This window comes from Cyrtonyx montezumae, unplaced genomic scaffold (genome assembly GCF_038088225.1).
Source record: "Cyrtonyx montezumae isolate F1298 unplaced genomic scaffold, pur_monq_1.0 scaffold_18, whole genome shotgun sequence".
Lineage (NCBI taxonomy): Eukaryota > Metazoa > Chordata > Aves > Galliformes > Odontophoridae > Cyrtonyx > Cyrtonyx montezumae.
The window spans coordinates 1,860,299-1,886,097 of record NW_027071914.1 but is presented as its reverse complement, the minus strand read 5'-3'; the positions used below and the strand labels follow the sequence as shown (position 1 = coordinate 1,886,097).

General features: G+C 54.0%; 1 protein-coding gene across 1 annotated transcript in view; it reads right to left on the bottom strand.

Annotated features, from left to right (window-relative positions):
• Positions 1-458: 458 nt before the first annotated feature.
• PCDH1 (protocadherin 1) overlaps positions 459-25,799 on the bottom strand; it is a 47,232-nt gene continuing 21,891 nt past the window's right edge. The window contains exons 4-5 of the mRNA XM_065734418.1: positions 24,841-25,060; positions 459-3,127 (exon numbers count right to left, since the gene is read on the bottom strand). Coding sequence (XP_065590490.1) covers positions 2,742-3,127; positions 24,841-25,060 — 606 coding nt within the window. The 3' untranslated portion in view covers positions 459-2,741. The remainder of the gene's footprint in view (positions 3,128-24,840; positions 25,061-25,799) is intronic.

Sequence of the window (25,799 nt, the reverse complement as noted above, 5' to 3'; positions counted from 1 at the left end):
CCACCCCCAGGACTGGTCCCCAGTGATATAAACTTCCATCTCCATTGCCTCTTCCCCTAGCACAAGTATCCAGGGTTTTTCCTCCCCAGGTACTCACTGCCGTCCTTGGCACGCTGTGGAGCACGCGTTCACTCTGCTCTCTTCCTCTCTACCCACCCACCCTTACCCCTCCCAAGACACCCATCCCCTCTCCCTACTATGTTTGCTTGAAAAGACCCAGCCCCACCAACCCTCTGAGTATCCCCAGAGGAGACTCATGGTCCCCTGTATCTCCTTCCCAATGGCACTCATCCCAGTGGTACCCATCTCCACAGAACCCATCCCAATGGTTCCCATCCCTATGGCTCCCATCTCAATGGCACCTATCTTTATGGCTCCCATCCTCATGGCACTCATCCCCATGATGCCCATCCACATAATATTCACCCCCATGGTACCCAAACTCCCGGAACCCATCCCAGTGGTCCCCATTCCCACAGTACCCATCCCTTCCACCCTCCTGAGCTCCCTGGGGACCCATCCCCTCTACGCTTCTCCCCAGTTTGCGACACGCTTGCACTGAGAACATCGCCAGGTGCTCCAAGAGACAAGACAGCCACCCCAGCCACAGGGCTTGGAGCATCGGGATCCTTCTGGTGACCCCAAGTGGAAGGAAGGGAGCCCACCCGCAGGCAGTAGCCTGGGGAAGCTGCTCTCGGACAAGCACCCCTCAGATCTGACTCTGTCGCGGGGTCCCCAGAAGGGGTACCAGACACAGACGGAGCCGTGGGGAGGTGTGAGCAGTCGAGTTGGCAGTGGAGTCAGAGATCTTGGCCAGCGAGGCCAAATTGCACATTCTGCCCAGTTAGGCCCTGAAACTACAGAGCTACAATTAAAAACAAGTTCAGGAGCATGACCTGCTCAGGCAGCCAGGCCAGGAGAACGAGGCCCCGCCGGCAGAGCGGGCACCCCCCAGCGGGACATCCCCTGGAGCCACGCACCCACCCCACACTGGGTGGGGAGCAGCAGCAGGGGCCAGGAGGGGGGTCCTGCCCCCCGTTGGCACCCTGAGGTGCTGGGGCAGGTGGGGAGCACGGCTAGGGCACCGTGTCCCTGCAGGGCACCGGGAGCTGGCACCGCCAAAGCAAAGGGAGAGGAGCTGCTCAGAGGGGCTGCTGAGGGGAGGTGGGCAGGGGGTCCTGCGGGCACCCCGTGCTGGTCGGGCTGTTGGCAAGAAGGGCCCCAGGCTCTCCCCATGTGCAGACTGGGGGGAAACCATCCTGCAGCTACCACTGGCCTTGCTCCCTAAGGAAGATCCCAGAGATGAAGACGACCGATGCGATGCGCGAGTATGGGAAGAACAAGGGTGCAGCACAGCCCGTCCCCACACCCCAGCAGGGAGTGGGGAACAGGGGAGGGTGACCCGGGAATGAGGCGTGAGTCCCCCAGACGCCCTCTCCCTCCAAAAAGCAGGCAGGCAGAGATGCTCAGGAGGCCACCTGGGCATCCCTGGTGCTATGTGCACATCTCCAGGAGCGCCGTCCCCACTGACTGCACGGTGTCACCTCCGAGAGGGGGCCGGGGCAGTGGGGACCGGGCAATGGAAGAGAAAGCTGGAGCCCGTGAGAGTGGCCCTGGGGCCTAAGGGCGGTGAGACTCCAGCGGGCAGGGGCTCAGCAGCCCCCGGCGTGACCCTGAGACAACGCTCCTCCTGACGAAGGCAATGGTGGCTTACAGGCGGACAGGACGGAGGTCGAAGGCATGGCACAGCCGGCCCCACCGGCAGCCCCGTTCCCAGCGGAGGCACCAGGCGAGGGGCTGAGGTGCCGCAGCTGACGACGACCCCCTGCCAGCAGAGTGGGACTGAGGGCTTCTCCGGACCCAGCCGGTCCCTTCCCCGGGGACGTCCCCGTCCCTCCTCCGGCCGTCGGGTGCAGGGACACCAGAGACACCCCCGGCATGGCCCTCGCCTATGGCACCGGGCAGACCCTAGGGACCCTGCAGCTTTTGGGCACAGTGACAACGTTCCGAAAGAGATCCAGACTGACAAATAGCTGAGTCCCTCCAGTCCGGCTAGGGCTGCCCTCTCCTCCAGCTCCCCAGCTGCTGTTTCAGGGACTGGTCACAACTCTATTTACAATATAGAACATGAGTGTGGGCCGGATGCTGCGCTCCCGCGGGCTCTTCCACACAGCAAACCATTGAAATCTGGAACTTGCTCCCTGTGGATTGGGGTTTGTGTGTGTGTGTTTGTTTAAATGTCTTTTGTTTCAAGGACAATAAAAAGTTTCGATCAGGCAGGACTTGAATGTCATTCCTAAGGTTCGTATTTACAGGAGTCTACAACAAGGAGCCGGGCAGCTCGCTCCCTGTGCGTGGGGACAGCCTCGTCCTATGCCCCAGGGACTCCACCAGCTCTGCATGGACCTTTGGTACATCAGCCCTCCTCCCTGGCCATGCCCTCGGCACCAGGAGCCTGCCCAGCCACCCCAACCACGCAGTTCAGAGACACACACCCGCAAGTGCTGGGAAATCAGGGGTCAGATGCCTTCACCCCTCCCCCCTGCCCCAAGCAATGGGTTTTAAAGGCGCTCCTTTCCATCCCTGCCTCGCCCTGCCCGCTGTCCTCGCAGCCCCTGGGCACCTCCACCACCACCCGGAGCAGAACCGGCTGCAGGAGCCCATAAAGCAACCAAGTCTCAAACGTTCCTCCAGGATGCTGGCCTCAGAAGCATGTCTGCTCCTGGCCCCTCGGGCCAGCCTCACAGGTAGATCTCCCTCTTGGTGGTCTGGGACGAGGGGGTGGTGGCTGGCTGGAAGTCCGAGGTCTGGGTGAGAGGAATTTCCTCCATGGGGGAGTCCTTGCAGGTCTCATGGCTACTATTGGAGAAGGCACTGTACGTGGGGAGCAGGCGGAGGTTGGCCATTTTGGTGCTGCGCTCTTCTGAGAGTCTGGGGCTGCCATTCCCGACTTGCTCTTGACTCCCTCTGTCTTGGTAAGGCACAAAAGTGGAGAGTTTGAGGGCGTTCTTGGGCCTGCGGCTGGGGGAGGATTGGCCGGGCATCCAGCAGGTGTCGGAGTGGCCGAACTCTGTGCACTCCCGGGTACAGGTCCCAGTCATGGCTACATCAGGCAGGGGACGGAGATCTGCGGAGAAGCAAGCAAGAGCATCGTCAGGCACGGGCAAGCCCACTGGGTTGGTGGGGTGAGGCTGGAGTACAGCCCCCATGACGGGGACCTCTCCACAGAGGTGACCAGGTAGGGATTCAGGTTCTCCCTTAGGAAGAGGAGCAGATGCTGAGAGGGAGGGAACAGGTGGACACATGCACATGCGAAATGTAAGCAGAGAACTCGAGATTCCCAACAGCAATGTCCCTGGGGTCAAGCACCCTGCAGCGGGTGCAGGTGGGATTACAAGGTGGCAGAGCTCACTGAGCCCACCCTCAGGAGGAGTCAGGACTCCCTGGTTCACCCCCATCCATACCATGCACATCAGGAGTCCTTAGGGGGGTGCCCCAACCCTGCTGGGCTTTTCACTGCCCTGAGTACATCCAGGTTTGCTCAGCACCAGCCCTGCTCCTCAGCAGACGTTCCAAGGTCCCACTGGAGGTTCCCTCCCAAGCCTTGCTAGAGGTCCTCAGCCATCTCCCAGTCCCTGAGAGTCTGAGACCTGAGCAAAGCATACCTGGGCAATCCAACAGCTACCCACAGAGAAGTTGGACACCCATGAATCCCTTTCCCAGAAGTGTCCAAACCTCTCTGTTCGAACACCTTTCCAGATCTCCAGGTTTCTGGAGGCATCAGATCTCCTGCTTGTGGGAAGCTCTGGCTATCAGCAGCACCGGGTCATTGCCTTGTGTCTGCTCTGCCAGAGATTTCAAGGCCTTGCTGCTCTTGCCTAAAGTCTCCAGAGGCCCCAGCTTGACATTCCCACCACTCCTATCTACAAGGCCTATTCTAGGCACAAGCCATCCCTCACCATCTGCACAACTTGGGCTGAACAGCCCCCTGCCACCATGTGGGACACGTCACTGCCCCTGGCACCTGCTGGCAGGTCAGGGCTCATGCTGCTGCTGGGGTGAAGGGACCCCCAGCCCTGGCAAAAAGCAGATCGGAGCCTTTCATGCCATGCTGAGGCTTTGCCTTTGCCAGCACGTCCCTCCTGCCACCAACACAGGGCTCAAGGACATGGGTGACCCCAAGTCACCCTGCACAGCTTTCACACACCAGCAACACTGAGATCTCTGCGGGAGATGGCTCCATATGATGCTGGGAGTGTGTAAAAAGGGTCTAAAGTGACAGCTAATGGGATGGGCAGGGAAGAGAGGCACAGTTAGCAACATACTGGTGTGGAAATGCGTCTTGCCCTAAAACAAACCCCACTGCAACCCAAACTCTCCCGTCCCCCTGATGCACACGTCGGCTGCGATATCCTGGCAGCAGCCCCAAGGACATACCTCTGTGCAGACCCCTTCACAGCCTGCTCCGCTCAGGGGATTCTAATGAGGAGCAGAAAAAGGACGAGAGGGTCACATCAGTGCACAGCCCCAGTCTCCAAACACCCACCCTGGGATCCTCTTGCTCCCCTCAGCACTGGTCAGCCCTCCGTGTTTGCAGCAAGCCCCAAAATGCTCTCTTGGTTCAGGCTCCAGCCTTCCAAGGCTGCTTGTTTCTCCATCCTCATCTCCCAGCTGACTTGCAGAGCTCGAGGCCACCTGGCTCGTGGTAATGTGCACACACATGGACACAACCCACCGGAGTGGGTTTATGAGGGCACTCGGCACCGTGGACAGGCACACACAGATGAACTCACACACAGGAAACAGCCATGCTCATGCTGCAGGATGCGAAAGCCAGGGACCAAGCATCGGAGGAGACAAAGAGCCTACAAGTGTCACTGTGAGAGCTGTGCTTGCCTGTGCAGGTCTTTGGGATTGTTCTCAGAGCCATGGACCAACTGCTGTCCTACTGCCTCATTTCTTTGAGCTGCAGGTAGAAATAATCAAACCCTGTTTTCACCTCTCAGTTAGTAAACAGGATGGCCACTGGTTGGTTGGACCAAGGCCACGCTGTGCTTTCACATCTGCACCACAAGCAATGCTTCTCATCTCCTTTCCCAGTACACAAGTGGGACAAGGCCTCATCATTCCCACTTCCTGAAGGTCTCGGTGCTGCTCGTTCATGTCACGGGATGCTCCAGCCCCAAGGGAAGGTGGTCTGCCATGGGACAGAAATAATGCCACCTCTCCATCAAACAAAGCCGTGGAGAGCTTTCCTCACACCAATAGCAGCTGAGAAATCACAGGGTCAAGCAGGAACTCGGTGTTCAGGATCTTTTATTCTGCTTTCCCCATTGTTTATTTCTGGCACGAAAGCCATTTTCCAGTGCAGTGAGATGCTGGCATCAGAGCTCTCCAGCTAAAGGAGCGCATTATGTGCCGCAAGCACAACCAGCTCCACTTCCAGAGCCCAGGAACGGGCAGGGTGCAATTCCTGAATAGCCACAATTTACTGCAAACACGACCCCACGGCCTAATTCTCAGCACATGCCGGTGGGCTGGAGTTCAATGTGCCACCACGGGCAAGCACAACCCTTTAGGGGTAAGCGGCAATGAGAATTCTGCCCACAAAGGGCTGGTTCTGGCCACGGTGTCTGTGCAGACACTGTTTCCCACAGCCTGCTCACTGCACCCCGAAGGGTCAGCCTATCCCACTATCAGCATCTCCATGCCCGGAGGGATGCATGCTTGTTTGGACACCCGCACCCACTGGCTCCCCCCTTTCTATTGCTTGGCTGTCTCTGGCTGCCTGGGGGCTGCTCGGCCTCATTGCATAGGAATGAGCCGGGGCAGTAAAAGTCGCATCCCTTTGAACTTTTCAGATGAAAAGGGCCTTTATGGGCGATGCATTCAGAGATGCGCCTGGGTCCCGGCCCTGGCTGGAAGAGGGGAAGCTCTCCTCCCGCAGCCCTGCTCTGCAGCATCCAGGGCACCTCTGCTCTTTGAGCAGGAGTCTATGCCGGGGCCGTCTCCTTCGGGAAGAGGCACATATTGGTGCTGCCGCTAATTATCTCTCTGTTTCCCGCTCGCAAGGGCTCTTCTAGTAGTGTTATTGCTCTTTGTGGGGGATTTCAGCAGTGCACTTGAGTACCATTAGGGAGGAGACAAAAGCAGGCAGCATCACGCAGCAGCACTTCCATCTCCTGCAGTAGATGGGCTGGGGGTCCCTCGTCCACCATAAGCCAAGTGTCCTCGACACATGCTGAGAGCCAGCCCTGAGCGTGCTTTTGTGCCGCTATTTCCAGTGTGCACTGTCTGGTTTGGTTCTTTCACTCATGTCAGACATTGGCACCAAGAGCATGGTGTGTGGGGCTGGGGGAGCAGGGGTGCTGCAGCACACGTGGACGCGAGTTTGGAGGTGAGGGGATGCAGAGGAGCAGCTCTGGGAGGGAGGAAGTGGGGATGTGAGGTAGCAGGGCACGGCACAGGGTGCGGAGAAGCCTGGAGGAAGAAGAAAGAAGCACAGCATGCAAGGAGGGAGCAGGGAGGCTCAGGGCTGCAGAGAGATGCAGGAAGCAGCTTGGAGGCAAAGCAGAATGCGTTCCTGAAGCACTGCATTGCAAGGAGTCATCTTCCCTACCTGATGGCACAGAGAACGTCAGCATCTAACCTCATCCAGCCACCCCTGCTCGCAGCCCAGCAGCACTGCCTCTGCCCCGAGTTGTTTCCAAGCAGATCTCTTTTGACCGAGGCAGTACAGTGGCAGCTTTACCACCTCCGTTCCCCAGTGCAGACACACGAGAGTCTCCCACACCGAGTCCTCAGGGCTCTGTTGATCACTGCTGGGACACCTCTTACAGAGACAACCTTTCATGGCATCCCACTCCAGCAGCACCATCCTCCCTGCCCACTTCCCACGGGATCTGGTGCTTCCCACGATCCCTGGTGCTGCTCCTCCCAACAGCTCCCTCATGCCCTCACCCTCCACGTTGGCTCACCAGAACCATTCCAACACCATCGCTTCCTCCAGTTCCCACCTGAAGATCCCACACCCATCGGCACCACCACCCACAGCACTCTCCCCAGCTCCCTGCTCCATGCTGCCGCCCCGCTGCTAGCTGCCATTCTCCCCTTCTCTCCAGGCACTGCTCCCCAGCAGCGTGGCACCCCACAGCACTGCTCCCTGCAGGTGCTGTGCCCCGCAGCGATGCTCTCTCCGGGTGCCGTCCCCCCACCGCGCTGTTCCCGGTGAGCGCTGTTCCCCACTGCGCTGCTGCCTATGGGTACCAGTCCCCTGCAGTGCCACGTCCTCCAGGTGCCACGTTCTGTGCCACCACTCCTCCAGGTACCCCCTGTGGCTCTCCTCCCTCCAGGCACTGTCACATCCTGCAGGTACCATGTTTCACAGCACTGTTCCCTCCAGGTACCTCTCTCCTGCAGCGCTGCTTGCTCCAGGCACCGCTGCTTCACGCTCTGCTCCCTCTTCCTTGCTCTCTCTCAGTGTAGCTAGTTGGATAGTGCACCCCAAAAGTCTTGTTTATATATATCAGCAGCCCCATATCTTCATATCTTTGTGTGGTTCCCTTCCCACTCTGGTCTCAACCTTCTCTGTGCCTTTTCCCCACACCACTGGAGCAGCAGGTGCTCAGCCGACCGTCTCCTGTTCCCTGCCCTATTTGGCTCAGCATGTGATCCCTTTGATGCATAGAGCTCAGGGGCTCCTTCCCAGTGCCCCTTCTCCTTCAGAGGGTTTTTGGGGGCAGGGAGTGATGCAGGAGGTGTCTGTGGAGCCCTGAGCAGACCCCAGATCCCCTCTATGGGGACATGACAAGTGGATGCTCATCCTCCTGATCTGATAGCATAGCATCACATCCTCCTGCAGTCCACACTCATCCCTCCTGGTCCCCAGTTCCCACACAGCACGTGGCCACCACCAGAAGCCCTCTGCCTCCAGGGCAGCACCAGCACGATCCTGATTTCACTTTCCAGGCCTCGGGGAAGGCTGCTGGAGCTCTGCCCGTTTCCACAGCGATGCTTCAGAGATCGATGAGCAGAGAAACATCAGTAGCTGAGCGCAGCAGCAGTGTGCTCCGCACCGACCACGTCAGCCCCTATTTTCCTGGACTGAGCTAATGCTGTCCCCACGGCACCCGGGCAGACGGTTTGCAGGCCCATTCCTCGCACTACAACACCCAGACAGACGGCTTCGGGGACCAATTCTAGCACGACATCACCCAGGCAGATGGCTTTCCAAACTTAACACCATCGTGGCACATGCAGACAGATGGTTCCTGGTATCCGAGAGTGACCCGATGGTGCCCACCCGGTGCTTGCTGCAGCTCAACGCTGTACCTAACGCTCTCAGGCCACAGTGAGCTGCACCAGCACTCTCAATAAATCCTCAGAGAGGTGCAGCTCTCATGCCAGTACACAGAAGGGATTCTCCTAGGCATCCAAGTCAGCAGAAGGAGCGCACACAGCCGTCTCCCCCAGACCCTGCAGCACCTCCTGAACGCTGAAGAATGGTGGCTAAACACCCGTGCAGACAGCTTGCTCTGAACTTAATGGCTTGTCAGCACCCAGATGCACACACAGAGCAAACTGTGGCCCTGGAGTGTATTACAACAGCATATGCAAGCTGCAGCACTGAGCAAATGACTTCCCAGATCCCGCCAAGGGTATCACAGCAGAAACAGCGTGTCACTAACGGGGACAGATGCACCCATCAGCCCTAGCATCACCAGTACAGGTAGCAGAACGCTGAGTTGTTCTGTCACCACTCCACACCTCAGTCCCCAGGGTGCATCTCCCATCCCTTTCCTTTGCTTCTGGAGCTGCAGGGCCACCTCCTGCTGCAGCTGTGCCTGCAGCCCACATCCCACAGCCATTGCCACGGCAACGCAGTGCGACTCGCACCACTGGCACTGGGAGCATCCAGACCAATGGCTGCAGCTCAGGGGAAGACCTCAAAAATCGTCATCTGCAATCCCTGTAATACCCAGGGAAGCAAATCCCATCCCCTCTCACACAGTCTGTGCTTGCAGTGCTGCTTGGGTGATCTCCTGCCCTGGCACCACAGGGCTTCAACCTTTGTGGGACTATAAAAAGCAGAATTATTACATTAAATTACAGAATAATTACATTAAGAAGTACCTTAATAGGATTATGGGGGGGGGGGGGGTTCAAAGGTTAGGAAATGTCAAAATTTGGACTGTCCCCGCAGTTTTAATTCGCTTCTTATGAATCTGCTTCGTGACGCCGACCAGAGGCACTGTCTGGTGGAAAACATTCCTCCTCTGTGGGGTCCTTTGTGCCTCCAGCAGAGGGGGTGGGGACACCTGGGTAGTGCCCCAGGTTTGGGTGGGGGGGAAGAAGCTCTGCCATTGGGACGGGCTGCAGAAAGCAGAGAAGGCACAATGAAGGGGTCAGGAGATCACAGCAAATTGCATCTTCAAAGCACGGGTCTGGGGGGCAGCGGGATTCCTTTACCAGTGAGTAAAACAAGCCATTTCCTTTCCTACCTCCCCTTGGAAATGAGCTATCTGGACAGATTTCACTGACTCTTTTCAAAATATTTGGCAAGCAGCAGATGCCCACCATGAGAAACTGTTTCCCTGTGATTAAAGTTTGCCAAAACTTCAAGCAACTGAAAACAGACTCAAGCAGTGGGCACTCCCGAGCAACCCTCCTCACCGATGCTGTGAGTAAGGCAAGAGGTAAAAGCTTTAAGTTGCACCAGGGCAGATTCGGGTTGATATTTGGAGCCATTTGTTCTTGAGCAGCATGGTGATATGTTGGCACAGGCTGCCCAGGGAGGTGGTGGTGTCACCATCCCTGGAGGTGTTCAGGAAATGTGTGGATGTGGTGCTGAGGGATGTGGTTAGGGGGCACGGTGGGGAGGGGTGGGGGTTGGGCTGAATGCTCTCAGTGGCCTTTTCCAACTTTATTTATTCTATGATAAGGAACAATGTCAAATCTACTTATGATATGAAGCCTTACTGCCTATATTGCCCCAGCACTGTCCTCTGGCCAACCAAGAACTTCTCAAGGCACCTACAAAGAGCAGATATTCACCAAATATCCTCCAAGAGGGTCAGGGAGCCCTGCGGTACCCAAAACAAACAGTAGCACATCCAAAGCCCTTCCCCACCTTCCCACGTGCCCCCATATCACCTGGTCGGGTCACTGGACAGGTGAGCACCAGCTGCTGCAGTACCTTTGGGAGGTGGAACATGATGTCCCCAGCTGGTTCATCTGCCCCTGTCGCTGTGGGCTGCTCATTCCTCCCCTTCTGGCTTTTGCATCCTCTCTTGCGAGGGCTAATGATGGTTATGTAAACATGCAGGGAACAACACCTGCCATCCCCAGGGGCTCTTAGCGCATGCATGCCTCTGATGCGCATTCCTGCTGCCCAAATACCGGCACAACGCCGCCTGCACCGATCCCACTTGGCCTTTGCCAACACCTCCTGTGCACGGTAGTCCTCCCAGAGGTTCCCATAGGGGCCCCAGCCTGGGTTTGTGGGGCTGGCCTGTCATCCTGTCCCACTCTGGGATTCTCTGGGGGCACAAGGACACACGCAGACAATGGGATGGGGTGATCAGAAGGAGCAGAGCTCCAGCTGCCTGCCTGTGCTATGGAGTGCTCAGAGCAGAGAAGGCGTTCTCTAGCCCCCCCACCCCCCCAAAAAAAAGATTGTTCACCAGCCACTTATTGCAGGAGAGCAGGGGTCAGGGTCTTTGTGGCAACCAGTCCCTGTGATCTTCCAGTCCTCATCATTATGGGTTGCTGACATCTCCCCATACACAACCTCTTACCCCATCTCCTTCCTGCCCTCCCACAGCTTCTGAGGGGGACTGAAGAACCTCTCCCATGGCTACTGCATCCTTGTCACTGTCCCCAGTGTGGGATGAGCACAGCAACCTGGCATGGGATGCATTAAAACACCAGCTGTTTCTTACAGAAGGGACCTGTGTGGCTGATCTTAGACTTTCATCTTGCACCTGAGCCTGAGAAAGCTGTTTTGGCACATGGAGGGGTCCCCTTAGCCCCCATGAGACCCACAGCACCCCAAACCTCAGGCTGCATCTGCCTCCCTCCAAGGGTTAACCATCCTATACAGAGTTTCTCTGAGCTAATTAGAAAGAGCCCAGGCAAGTGTGGTGGCAGACACCACTGCACTTATCTCCACACTTCCGGGGCTCTGCCCTTATCATTTAATTAAAGCTGCAGCCATGCTTTCCTTCCTGGCAGAAGCTCATCAGGGAGGGCAGTGGAGCTTGAGGCAGCCTCTGCAGGGAGTGGGATGAGGGCAGGGAATATACCCTGGGAAGGCCAACAACGGGGAGAAGAGTCCCTGGGAACCAAACCCCAAGGAGCATTCCGCATCCCAAAGCACCCCAAAAACAATCTGAGGGCACCTGAAGCACTGGGGAAGGGGCTTGCACCTGGAGGATGTACCCGGAGCTCCTGTGCCAGGGTTGCTAGGGGGACAGGGCCTCCACAAGAGCTGTGCTGGTGCACGATGCTGCTCAGAGGGTACAAAACGGTGCGTGGGTGCAGCTCTGTGGGGCTGTGCACTGACAGCCATGCAGTGAGAAGCTTGACCCTCCAGGGGCAAACAACCCCCAGATGCCAACGCTGGCAGCTGCTGTGCCAAATTCCACACCTCTCATCCGAAGCATATTTAAGCTAATGTGTCTTGAAAGGGAATTCTTATAAGTGGTTTGTTAGCAGGGCTGAGACAGCATGCCTTGTTCTCACAAAACAGCTGGAACACCTTCGCTAAAACTTAAGAAAAAAACAAAAAAATAAAATAAGAAAGGAATGAACCTGAGGGAAACCCAGCATGGAAAATTTAAGCTTTAGTGTTAGAAATCTGCTGAAGTGATAAGCAACAGAAAATAAGCCTGAATAATGCTAAATGTCAAGCAGCCTGAGGCTGCGCTGCCTCGCTAATGATCCCCGCTGCGGTGGGAGCGGGCGGGGGATGGGAGCAGCCGTGCCAGCCTCGTGCCAGCCCCACATGCCCACCTTCCAGCTCCTCCATCATCCCAAACGTGAGCAAGGATTCACGCGAGGAAACAAATGAATGTCGCAAATTGGCTGCAGGCTTTGGAGCTCACCTGGAGGGCTGTGTGTGTGCATGGGGACACGTGGCATCACGAGCACTGCGCCCAATCCTGGGTGGATGCCGCTCATTGTGCGGCGTCACTGCGGCTCTTGTGTCAAGGAGAAAAGAACTGGCATTCGCGCATCTGCCTTTGAACAAAACCTTTGTTAAGCTCCATCAACAATTTAATAATCTTTCGCTAGCAGGACAATGAATCAGGGGAAATTGTTCTCGCAGGGGGGGGGGGGTGGGAGCTGCACACAAAGCGCTGCTCAAGGCCTTAGGAGTCACCTAGGTGTTGAGTGACAGATGGGAGCACAACTTGGTGAGAGGGACTCTCCTCAGCCAGGGGGCTGCAGGCAGACAGCCCCACAGCCCGGAGGGAGAGGAAGAGGAGGAGCTGGCCTGGGAACAGGCTGAGCCGCAGGGACTGGGATTAGGATTGGCGGTACACACGCCTCGTTGCCTTTGTGTGGGTCCTGCCTGGGGTGCCCTGTGAGGACGTCTGGTGCACTCAGGGCTGGGAGCCACTGCCAGCCTCAGAGCACCCACCCCAGAACCCATCTCAGATACGGGATATTGCTCTGAAATGGAGATCCCACGTGTGGCTTCAACTGGGGGGGCAGGGGCCCTCTGAAGTGCCCACTGCAGAGGAAAGGAGCCAGGGTTTGGGAAGGGGAAAGGAGCAGGCAGAGCATGCTCGATATCATACAGATCATAGAAACACAGGGGTTGGAACGGAGCTCTGCAGATCCTCAAGTCCAAGAAACTTCCTGAAAAATACACAAAAGAAATCAGGACGAGTGACCTGACACTAGAGGAGGGTGTCAGGCTGCTGAAGGTCAAAGGCAGCCCATAAAAGAGAGCCCTTGCCTACGAACTGTGATGAGGAGCCACACACCAAAGGCATATACTGCTCGCTCCTCCAACACTCGTGTATTTGCAGGGTGGAAATCCACAGTGGAAGCTGAATGGGAGGGGGTCAGTGTCTGGCACACGGTAGGAGCAGCGCACGCACTGAGCACGTGCCAAGGAATGAGGCCGGATGGGTGACGTTTGTGGATCACACTGCTTGCCATCCTGCTAGCGAAGGGGCTGAGGGGTGAGGCTCAGGGATGTGCACGGGGAGGTGCCTTTTCCTCTTAGAAAAAATGGGGGGTGTCAGTGCCACTGCAGCTCTCAAACACGAGCATTCACAGGAGGGCACTGGCACGTCTCTGAGAGTGGGGAGGGGTAGGATTGGGGAACAGAGCAACCTGGGCTCTGCTCAGAAAGACGTGGGCAAAAAGAACATCCACCAGATGCTGATGAGCACTGCTGTGCCCTATGTTTACTACTGGGATGACATCCCTGCAGGACAGTGGGAACAGAAAGGGTAATGTCACCGGAGAGGGAACACCGACCCCTGCTACAACTGGGTGCTGCAGGTTGGGTGCAGCCAGGTCTGCAGAGCTGAGAGAGCCCTAGAGGTGCTGAGCAGATACACTGCGTGCTTTAATGAACACGGGGCCTACACCTGGTGGGGACACAGACTCATCTCGCATTTGAGGCACAGCGGCCGAAGGGATTTGCTGGCTCTATCACCCTCAGAGCACAGCGCAAGCAAACAGTTGTACTATCAGGAGGAGATTTTGATTTCACGGTCCAACAGAGATGCATGAAAACCTCCAGAATCGGTGCAAGGGAGAGATTTGTACAGGTTGTTTTTCAAAAGGAGATAACAGTAGCAGTTCTGCTCCTTCTAGCTCAGGAGAAAATGAATGTACGGAGTTGAGAGAAACAACAGCAGACCTGCTCAAAAGAGAAAACTCCAACCAGCCAGGTAGAGACCTCAGAAGCATCTGTGATTCAAGATGCCTAAGATCAGCATCTGAACCTTTGAAGGAAGTTATTAATCATCATTACGGAGGCTGATGTCCCAGGGAACCAAGCAGTCTACGTCCTGAGACTCACCGAATGGGTCGGCAAAGGGAAAATGGGGCTGGGGAAAGGATGAATGTGTGCGGGCAGTGGGGAGTGTCTGAGGAGAGCAGCCCAAGCGTGGCAAGGTCGAGGGAGGCAATGGGGAACAATGCTGGCAAAGCGCTGACTCCAGGAACACAAGATGTTTGCTTTCTCTCCCTGGTGTGTCTCTGTGGGTGCCCCTCCTGTGTGGCTAATGAGCAGCTAGACACGGAATCTGCAATTTCTTTTGCTTTTATTCATTTTCCTTCTAGATAATAATAAGCCTTGCTTTTGTCAAGATCCCTGTTGTCTGGATAATTTCATCTGGAGATCCTCAAGGAACAGAGACTTCCCTACCTCTCAAAGTGTAATATCTTGGTTTTAGCTGGCATATTTTCAAGCAATAACTTATACAGCAGGAGAAAAGATTACTTATATTTAATTGGCATTATACTAATTACTAGCAAAATACATCAGGCAAATATCACATCTACTCATTCTCTGTCATTTTACATTCCTTACTCCATCTTCTCTCTCCCCAGCAGCCATAAAACACCACGACATGCTGTTCTAACGCATCCCTGAGCGAAGACCAGATCCTAATTCTCTCCTTGCTCTTGCTGCCTCCTGGCTTGTTCGCTTCTGAGCGAGGTTGTTGTAAAGCAGACACAGCCATATAACTGATGGAGAACTGCTGCTTTTATGAACTCGTGCCCGTGCAGCCCCAGCACCGTGCCTCACCCAATGGGCTGCTGGCCATTCACATAAGAACATTTTGCCATTTACAACCTGAACAAGTAAATGACCACCGACAGCCTGAACCAGAGGCATGCATCCTCTCACACACACCGACCAGCCAAGCTGCCTCATGCCTGATGCACTGCATTTTGGCCTGCTCCCTTTAATGTCTTTAAGTGCAGGCAGTTCAGCCAGGTCTCACCCTACAGTAACGGCCTAGGGTATAAATCCCAGCTGCTCCAAGAACCGTCACAATCCTTGTCATCAAGGCTGTTTTGTCAGTTAGCCTGCCCTTACACAGTGCTGAGCATCTTTGCCAGACAGAACATGGGCACAACCTGGGGTGAGCCCCATGGAGAAGCCCTTTCCGATGAGCAGGATGGGTGAGGTCACCCTGACCAGGAGAGTTCAGCCCGAAGGATGTGAGCTGTGCCATGCTGGTTGGCTCCGAGGTCCAAGAACAAGCTCTTGCTCTTTGTATTCATCAGTAGGGAGATGGAATAAGTGCCTCAGTAAGATTTGGTGTCCACCAGAGCCTGGGCGTCAGCGAATAGACCCAAGAGAATGGCATGGAGCTACATCAGGGGACAGTCAGGCTGGGAGTTAGGAAGTAGTCCTGCATCAGAGGGCAGCAGGCATGGAAAAAAACTCCCCAGAACAATGGGCACAGCCCTGAGCTGCCATAACTCAGGGAACATTTGGACAATGTTTTCAGATATACAGGCTGTTTTTGGGTGGTCTAGTGTGAAGTTGGGGTCGAACTCCATGATCCTTGTCAGTCCCTGCCAGCTGGGGATATTCAATGGTTCTGTGATCTCACAAGGAGCCCATCTGGAGGCCACTGCAGGTTACCTGCAAAGCTCCAGGACACAGTGCAAGGGCACAACCTGTCCTGTCCTCCATCTCCACCTGTGATACATCTGGATGTGCCTGCCAGGAAACAGGGATCCCACCCACCATGAAGAACACCAGGGGACCCAGTGTGCAGGCGACTGTGGAATGCTTGCTGTCCTGCTTGAACCACGAGGAGGGATGAGGGGCGAAGAGGGAGCCCAGGCGTGACTACATTTCCCTGGCAGCAAGGAGCTGATTGCTCTGCTGCTCCCCTAGGAAGCCCTGAGCAAATTGCAGGGCTGCATCAGCACACACCAAACGAGCCCTAGATCCTGCCAGGGAGCCTGGGCTCCCTGAGAGGAAGGCAAATGTGGGGGCTGATACGGTTAGATAACCTCTGAGTCAAAGCAGCCTATCCTTGGTAGCTCTCGCCAGATGCCATGACTAATGTTAGATTTATGGAGTGTCCCCTCTGCAAGTAAAGCAAAGAGCTAGCGTTACAACCACTTAATGGAGGTGACTTCAAATCAGGATGGATGAGAGCTTGTGGGAAGGAGACAGGAAGAGAGATTCATTGATAGCGCGAGCACAAAGGATAAAATCCTAGGGAAGAGTGAACAACTGAGACTGACATTTGACCTGTCTCAATAGCAAAGCTCGCATTGATTTCACTGGGGACAGGAATGAATCCCTTATCCTCTATCTCACGCCGACAAGAGGGATTTTCCATCTGAGGGATCTGCAGCTGACCAATCCTTCAAACTCAGGCACATGCTATTTTTATGTGAAAAAAATGCAGTGTGAAGTCCTCGAGAAGCTCAAATGGGAGACTTCATAAGCTTCTCAGGCATTAAGTTTAAATCCCCCACTAATGCAGGTCCCCTTGCATGGGAGGAGGCACTGGCAGGTTTATAGAGACGTTCAGGTGCACTCAGAGGCAGATAAAGGGGAAATAACCGAGCTAGATCACAGAGGAGCTGGAAACGGTGTGTCAAATTACTTCAAAAGGAGCTTTCTAAGGGAGCAGCTCTTTGAAAACAACAAATAGTCTGGGACCGCTGAGGGATCTATGTTGTCTATTGCTTTTACTCTTGGTTCCTTATTCTGGCTCAGAATGCCAACCTCTGGCTGCTCGTGGTGCCTCTGCAGGTCCTGCTCTCGGTGGAGTCAGGATGGGAAAACAGCTCGGAGTGATCTGTCAAAAAAAAATGACCCAGCAAAAGTTCAGCCTGCCATGCTCCCCAGTCCAGGCTGCACACTGCCAGGCAGCTGTGCTGGCACTGCAAGGCACGTGGCACAGGGACAGGGATGAGCAAAGTACGCGGAGGAGGGCACTGCCTTGTGCTGGCACCCTTGCTAACACCACACAGGGCACTGGCACTAAGATGCTCCCAGCTCAGCTGCTGCCTCCCATGGACGGCACCTGGACCACTGCAACTGTTCCAGGGCACTGCCCAGCAGCAAGACCAAGCCTGGGGGCTCAAGCCTGCTCTAATGTGTACTTTTTAAGCCCGAAGGTCATTCTGAGCAGCCCCGCAGAAGGAAGAAGGGGCCCAACCCTCCTGTCTGAAAGCTGCTTCCAGGAATGAAGTCTAGTGACCTTGCGGTGAACCCACAAATAGTCTGGGGATGACGACCTATTCTTTGGCAAATAGACTTTGTACCAAACCAAAGAAAGGGTGCTCAGACATGGTGCAGATAAGAATAGCTGCTAATGACCATTACACTTAGGCATTTGCAGCCATTGCCAGGCAATGGCAAAAAAAAAATCCTATGTAATTACAGTGCAGGCTGGCGGTAGTAGCCTACACATCGCAGCACCCTACAGCTTGTAACCACAGTGTGAAGGTGAAGAGCTCTCTGCTTTAATACCACAGAGCTGGCACCGGGCTTCAACCCTGCCGGAACGTAGGGGTGGAGGAAAGCATTCCTGCCCCGTCTGGGGGGTACACAGCATTGCCAGGCCTACTGTCATCTGCTAGATTCATGATGGAGTGAGGACCTGCGACACAGCATGGTAGTAGAACCTTACTGTTATCTTCTTCTGTTGAATACAGAAGTTTTCTTCAGGTATCTTACTCATCTTTGTGAATACTGCAAGCTTCAGTATCTGGAGAAACCATACGTACTACCTTAAAGATAAGGAAGGAGAAGGAAGTCAGACTGAAGACGGATGGGCCCTATCAGAACATACCAGGCAAACCACATTTAAAGAGGAGGCAAACACCTGACTGAGTATGCTGGGGCCAAAAGCTTAGGAGCCTTCCTCCCTTGACCCCCAATTTTTCTACCCTTCATAATTATAATTCTATATATTCTCTTATAATTCTCAGCTAAAGCTCTCTCCTCCCTTCCTCTTCCAGCAGGAGCCCATTAGAAAAGTCTCAGCATTTGCTGCACAGTCTGCCAAATTTGGTGGTCCCAAAGCCACTCTTCCTTGTTTTTAACTTTTGGTTTTAGAATGTGAAGTTTTAAAATGCTTCAGAACAGAAGAAAGAATAGACGTTAAGAAAACTGAATGCATTTTCTCCACCCAGTACATTCAGGGCAGGAGGACATCAGAGAAAGGAGATGACGTTCTCATTTTTTCCCATCATCTTGCCACAGGCAACAAGAGGGAATGGAAGATGTCACACCCCAGCACTGGGCTGAAAAGAAGAGCAGAAAGCTCAGGAATCCCATTTCAAATGGAGGACGTGCAAATACAGCCACAGACACTGATCTATCCTACGAGATAAAGCACCTTCCTATAGAAAACAGGAACTTCCTGCCTCTGGGGCACTGGCTGGGTGAGATCGTCCCACCTGAATTCTTCATAAGCTGCAGTCACAGTTCAGGGACAGAGAGGGTGAAAAAAAAGCCATCAGAATCCAAGAAGGAAATGTGGCTCCTTCAAATGAATAATGCCTCAAGAGAGGTCTGGAATCTGCCAAGGATCTTTGGAGAACTCCAGGACAGTCTTACATGTGCATCACCACATAATCCTGGGAGACAAAGAAGAGAATGTCAAATAAATTATTAAAGCTATTTTGGACAGCCTCTGAAGCAAGTGGCATCTTCGTTAGAAGGTCTGGGCAGGATTAAAGGCATTCTCTCTAGCTGGTAGACGTGTATTTGTTACTGAGACTGAGGCAGGAAAACAGCCATACCCTGTTCACCTCGGTACAATTAAGGAAGGTGACACGGCTGACGTGACATGCCACAACTGCTCTGTCCTCAGTGGCTTTTGTAAGAGACATTTTACCCAGACACAAGTGCTGGAAAACACAGAAAGGAGGAAATAGGGTGAGAACAAGTTGGAAATTATGTCTCAGACAGAGATGGCATGTTGAAACCAAGGTGGTGTAATCCATGGCCATTTGCAACCTCCCAGATGGTGTTTCTTGCGATAAGAATCTTTTCTCACATTGCTCTTCAGTAGCTATTAGGAAAATCAGCACCTATCTTCTGGGATGAACCAACATCACGTGAAGGAAGCAGAGAAGCTGAGGATTTCTTACATGGACATGAAGACGTCTGTAGACTTGAGGACCGCCGAGAAACCCAGAAGTAATGTGCAGAGGTAGATGAGATGTGAAAGATGGTAGGCACTTGAACAGGTTGCCAGAGATGTGGTGGATGCCCCATCTTCTGAGACTCAAGGTCAGGTTGGGTGGGGTACACCTGCTGTAGTGTAGGTGTCTCTGTTCATTGCAGGGAGTTGGAATAGACGACCTTTAAAGATCCCTTCCAACTCCAACAATTCTGTGATTCCATGATCTGGTCACCGACAGATCATCACTATGCATACCCCAAACGAGATCAGGACCTGGAAATCGCTAGTAATGATGAAACATCTACAGTAAATAATTCCGGCCCTGATGAGTTATAAAGGAGAAGCCTACAGTTTTATAAAACAAAATCCCACCATCTCAGCACCTTGTCTTGGTGCTGGTGTCCAAGTACTAGCCAGACCCAAGCCAACGGTCCACACAGGTGACTTCTGGTGACCAGAAAGGGTGCTGACATACAGTCCCAGTCAGAGAACCATGTTTTCTTACTGCCCTATCCCACCCATATCCCCAGCTTCCTTCCAGATGAGATTTGCCTTTAAGAGGTTTGTACTGGAATCCTGGCCAGGCTTACTGGTGCTCGACTGGGAGTAGCACAGCACCAGCCAGAATTCCACAGCAAGGAGGGGAGTCTGGGCAAAGCATTCCTCTGCAACAAAGCAAAAATGCTGCAGGGTACGTTTGGAAAAAAAAAAATACATCTGCAGACTGAACATGCGCCTGGAACACTTTCTGCAAGACAAAAGGGACATTTAAAGATAATGCAAAAAAAGAAGAATAGGTTTTTAGATCTAGAGACTTCATTCTGGCAGATCTGTGTTGGAGGAGACAAAATAATTTTTTCGTCTCAGCTGCTGGCAGGAAGGAACAGAACAATAATAGCGAGAAGCTTAAAGAGAAGCTCATGACCGAGCTGAAACTAAGTAGGAGATGGAAGATAGCAGCTGCCCGGTGCTGCAAAGTCATTTTATCACCACAAGCATAGCGACAGGAGGGCTCTCCTGAGCCACTCACCTCCACCCAGGGCAGATGCTGTGCCCAGCCCAGTGTTAGCCGCAGGCAGTTTGGTTTGCAAACAAAGCACACGTGACTGGTGCAGGACTATGGCATTGGTGCTAGCAGCCATGTTGTGCCTGTGCCTGGTGGAGAGCTGTGGGCTGTCACCTGGACACATTCTCACTGATAGAAGGCTGTTGGCAAACGGGAGGTCGTGCAGAGACAAAAATTGTAGGAAAGGGAGGAAGACATGAGCTACATTCTGAAGTGCAGCAAAGGGGAACAGGAGGATAAGTCTCTCAGGCAGCCCTCGGAAGGGTTGCCAAAATGCAGTGTGCACAGCCAAGCCCTGCCAGATGTTGCTGCCACCCTGGAGCGGGACTGCAGGTCTGAGGTGGCACTGGGAGCAGATGGCAGCATCTGAGAGAAGCCCAAGGAAGGGTGGAAGGGAAGGTGGCTGCCAGAACACCTTGCCTTGGCTCTGCTCTTGGGAAGAGACTTCACTCGGTTTCGGAGCTTATCAAAGGCAACTTTAAGCACTGACTTGCTTTGCGTGACCTACAAGCATGCATGAAGTGGAGCATCTTCTGATATCGTCAAGTTCAATGGGAAGAAACAGAAGCTAGGGGTGCTCAAGTGGAATTCAAATGCAGGTTTGTGAAATCGGGGCAGAGAGGGCATATGTAGAATAGCCAAACCCATGAAACGCTACCTCAGCTCACTCACTAAAAAGCCAAGCTGAGGCATACAGAGAAGGCAGGAGAGTTTGAGAAAAAAATAAAGAAAAGGAAAAAAAAAAGAAAAAAAAAGGCTGGTCTCGTTGGAAAAGCCCATAACTATGAACCAAGAGAGAGGTTTCTGCATCCAACCTTGTCACAGCCTCCCAGGGCTGAGCTGCTCACGCCTCGTGGGGCAGCAGCTGCCCAGAGGCATTTGGGGCTTTGCCCTCTGCCCGCAGCAGGGCAGCTGCTGCTCAGTGGCACCAGGCTCCTGCAGCAGCACTCGTCCTCCGAGCACTGCCTGTTCATCCATCCAAAACCAGCAAGCAGCTCGGAAAACTCAGATTATCCTTTCCCATTTCATTCCCCACCCATGGAGGGGTTGTCTCCCTGGAAGGGGAGCTGTAAGATGGGCTCATTAACATCTGTGAAGTACAGATACTGCTGCACTAAGTGCACTGCAAAAGCTCATGGGATGGTTGTTAATTACATATTCAGTGCGGGGTTGTAATGGCATGCATTAAGAGTGGCATGGGGTCCCCATTTTAAATAATGGGGATGAAACAAATTAAACATTTGCCCCTGTTCTGTGGGCTGAAAAATGCAGCTCAGGAATACTTTAACCACTGTACTGTCATCTCAAGTACCTCTGTACCACACAGGAGCAGAGTGAAACAGCCTTCACGTACTAACTCCTAATTTCCAAAAGCCTTTATGTAACATTCTCCAAATTGCACAGTTTGGTGCACAGATCCAACTATGTTTTCACCGGAGAAGAAAGAGATACCAGCACTTGCATCACTCCACATACACTGCAATGTGGAAGACCCTTTGCAGAGCAGGACCGCTCCCAGGCTCCTCAACAAAGCCTCACTTACTTGGATGGAGGGAACAGATGGCCACCCGTTGCTTTCACTGAAGACAAGTGGGAGACCAAGCCCAGAAACCTCACAGGAGTGGATAGAGGCACAGCAAAACGCTGGGGAGGAAGCAGTGGGCAGCTAGGTAAAATACCAGGGATGACAAATGCCTGTGATGACTGCAGAGCTGGCGTGTCAGTGCCAAGATGTTGGAGGAGTCTTCATCAGTAAGATCGTAATTCCTCCTGAAAAGGACCTGGCTCAGCCCCTGCAATACAGCATTTTACTGCAGTCTGCACAGTAAAAGGTGTCCAAAAAAGGAGGACACTGATATGTGTGTTAATCAAGTGAAGAACCATCTACAAAGAAAAGGCATGGATCTGTCTTCCAGTTGAAGAGCTATAAATAGCCTTGCATACTTGCTTATCAGATTGGTTCGGCTGCAGGGATAATCTCCTGGAGAAAGCAATGGAAGCCCTGTTATGTTGGATATTTATAACTAGATGAAAGCCTAGAAAATGCACAGTCATGTCAATCTTGTGCTCGTGCCGCAAGATAGGGTGTGTGGGATCCAATTAGTCTCTTCAGTTTAATACAAGGTCAAGAATGGCTTCATCTTCCCAGCTCCAAAACAACAGAGTGGGGTCTTCTGGAGCTCTCTGAGCAGCTGTAGAAGCATGGTGAGATACCCCCGTAGAGCCATAGTGGTCCCACAGCTCTCTAGCAGGAAGGTCTGACCCTCTCCTGCACAAACAGGGCACATCTCATGCCACGGAAAGGTCCGGAATGCAATGGGAATGATGGCACCAATGGACTGACCCAAGGCAACCAGCACCTTCTGATCCCCAAACGTGCCCTGGCACCTGCGTCCCCTTGTTGCCTGCTTAAAGCATCACAGCCCTCACCCCAGCCCCACAAGTTCACTGAACTGCCATTGCCAGATAATCTGCAGGGCACCAGGGTGATGGAGTTAATGCCAGTGGATCCCCCAGAGCCGTGCCCCGCCATGGCCTCAGCTCTCACAGGGCTTTATCTGGGTCAGGGTGGGTGCTGGAGGCAGCAGGACACCTAGTAGCTGCCACGTGGAGGGAGCCAGGCTGGGGGCAGTGAGAGGAACGGGAGCCCCAGCACACTGTTATCCTGTGTGCACCCAGGGGACTGCATGGTTCTGTGGGTGCGAGGCAGCTTCTGTTCTCCCGCACTGTGAGCACCCATAGCTCCTGTGCAATGGGAATGCTGAATTTTTGAGAGGGTTAGGGCTGGGGACTCCAAAAGTGCCCGGGTGCTCTGACCCCACAACAGCCACTGCTCTGGCCAGTGCACCCTGGCCTTGGAACCATGGAGCCATAGAATAACTCCAGTTAGAAGTGTGCCACAGGAACCCCTGCCTCCAAAACCAACCGAAATCCAAAGCCTACATCTGAGAGCATTATCCAAATGCTTCATGAGCTCCAGCAGCTTGGTGACATGCCCACCAGCCTCTGGTGCAGTGCCTTTTCAGAACACCCAGCTAGACCCTTCCCTGGTGTAGCTCCATGATGTCCCCTCAAGTCCTGTCCCTGTCACCAGTGAGCAGAGATCTGTGCCTTTCTTGGGTCTATACATTGCATAACATCCTGAGAAGGAGATAATGAACATCCCAAGGATGACAGAATGCCCTGCATCTCCTACAGCAGGATTTTCAGGTTCTCCTCTCTCACCTTGCCCCTCCTTCACTGCCGGGTCATCTGTCACATTCATGAACTCAGCATCCCCTCTCCCAGCCCCAACATCACCACTCTGCTGCACCCAGCAGCACAGCCATGCGCAGCTCCCTGCACACAAGACATTTGTGCTTCCTGCATGCACCTAGCTGGTACCCAAGGGCTCTTGACAAGGCCACTGCTGTCATCCTGCACCAGAAACCTCTCCACACTGCCCTTCTCAGTTGTCTGGCTTGTGCTTTTGGGAAGAAAGCTGACTGTGGGACACCCTCAGGCAGGAGGGTTCCTCATATTGCCACAGGATGCAACGGATTTGGGAGCTCAGCCAGACCTGGCACCAACTTGCCTTGCTTTGTTGGGCACAGTATTATCCCAGGAACTAACCTGGGAAGAAGGGGAAGATGTACTGCTAGACCTTCAGGCCCCCAAATTACCCTATGCCCCTCTGTGCTGTATGAGAGGAACCCAGTATGCTTTCAGCTCCAGAACACTCTCAACCTTGTCCCAAAGTCAAGGATGCTCCCAGAAGCAGGAGATTTCAGGAGGACCCTTTGTGCTACCTCTTTCTCCACTCCAAGAGGTTCCTTTGAGCTTGTCAGCTCCCCAGCGAGCTCCCCTTAAGTACAAGAGCACAGAAGGCAGCAGGTAAAGGAATAATCAGTGTTATGTGCGCAGCCATAGCCAAGGCCGAGGAAGCAACTGAAGCCAGCCAGAGAAGCTAGCTTGGGGCAGGGGCTGCTTGGGGGCAGTCAGCAGGCAGCACAGAGGCAGAATGGGGACCACAACTGGGAGTGAAGTTGTGCCAGGGCAGGGGAAAGCCAGCTTTGCTGTGGTGAGATGGCAGACACCTCCGGTGGGGCTTTGTGGGATGGACCCAAGCAAGAGGTGACCTGAAGGGCCCTGCTGGAGTCCTCAGGGTTACCATCACCTTGCTCGCAGGTTCTTCACCCCATGCATTCCCTGTGCCACTAAACCTCTTCTCTGCTCCTCGGGGAAGCTTCACATCTCCAAGAGCACAGCGTGGAGCTGAGCACAACCCAACACTCCTGCCCTCTGCCTCGAGGTGGGCACCATAGGACCTTCTACCCACATCCTCACCGTGGACAGCCCCTCTGTGTGCTCATATCTGTGCTACCCCCTCAGAGCAGCGTTTTGTCCCTCCTGTCACGCCGATGGAGCTGCCTCCTGGTCCCTCCCACCTCCTGACCTCCCCTCAGACCTCCCTGCTCTTTCTCACCTCTCCCCACCCACTGTGCCTTTGCTGCTCCCTTGCTTTGAGCCTCCCAGCCCCACCAGGCTGCATGAGGGAGCCTGTCTGACCAAGCCCCTGAGGCACAGAGGCCAAAGAGCCCGAGGTACAGGGTCCCCAGTGTAGGCAGAGATGCAGGTGTTGCCAGCACCTACCATTCTCGGGGTGCTCCATCTCCCCGATGCTGCCATCAGGCGTGGTACGCTCATAGTGGTCCTCAGGCAGGGCCAGTGGCCCAATGCGGGGCCCCGATGATGATTTGCTGCTGGGGGTCTCCGACTCCTCCAGTCCACTGTCATAGTAGCTGTGCTGGGAGGGGTCCTGCAGGTCCTGGGCCTGACTGGCTGCAGAGAACGTCACTCGGCGATGAGGTAACTGCAGGAGGAGAGAAGAGAGGAGGTTTTCATTTGCTGGCTGGCTGACACAAAGCAGAGGGCATCAGAATTGACCTTAAAACGGAGGCAGAGGGTCAGCAGGGAACAGTGCTCCCTGGGGATCCCACGCAGCCCGTGCCCAGCATTTCCTGCCTTCTTTGCCGACAAGGAGGGCACACAGTTTGTATAGCACGGAATTGTTAAGATTGGAAAAAAAACACTAAGATCATCTAGTCCAACCATCGGCCCATCACCACCATACCACTAAACCATGTCCCTCAGTGCCACTGTTCATAGCTTACAGTCTCTGAAAGATCTCCATCAGCACTGTGCCCTGAACCATGGGCTGCCCTCCACCCAAGCCTTCATATGGTGCCTCCTCCTTGCCCTCCACTTCGCTCACACACACCCTTGGTGCTCTTGGAGACCCATTTTCATCCTGTTGCCATTTCCACTCTAATGGGATCAAAGCTCAGCACAAAGCCTCGGGTGACATCATCCCCACCTTACAGCCTCACATTGTAAGAGATGCTCCATCGTGGGTCACAATTGCTCCTTCCGTGTGCTTGTTAAACACTGCCATACCCTACTTCATGCTTGCTCTCCCTCATGTTAGGGAGGAGCTGCTGCAAAGAGCCATTAAGCTGCATCATCAGCCTCCTCCAAATCCTTCCAGAAAATCCCTCTTTGTCATGATTACCAAGGAGTGGAAAGGGTAAGGCGAGTTCACAGGGCAAAAC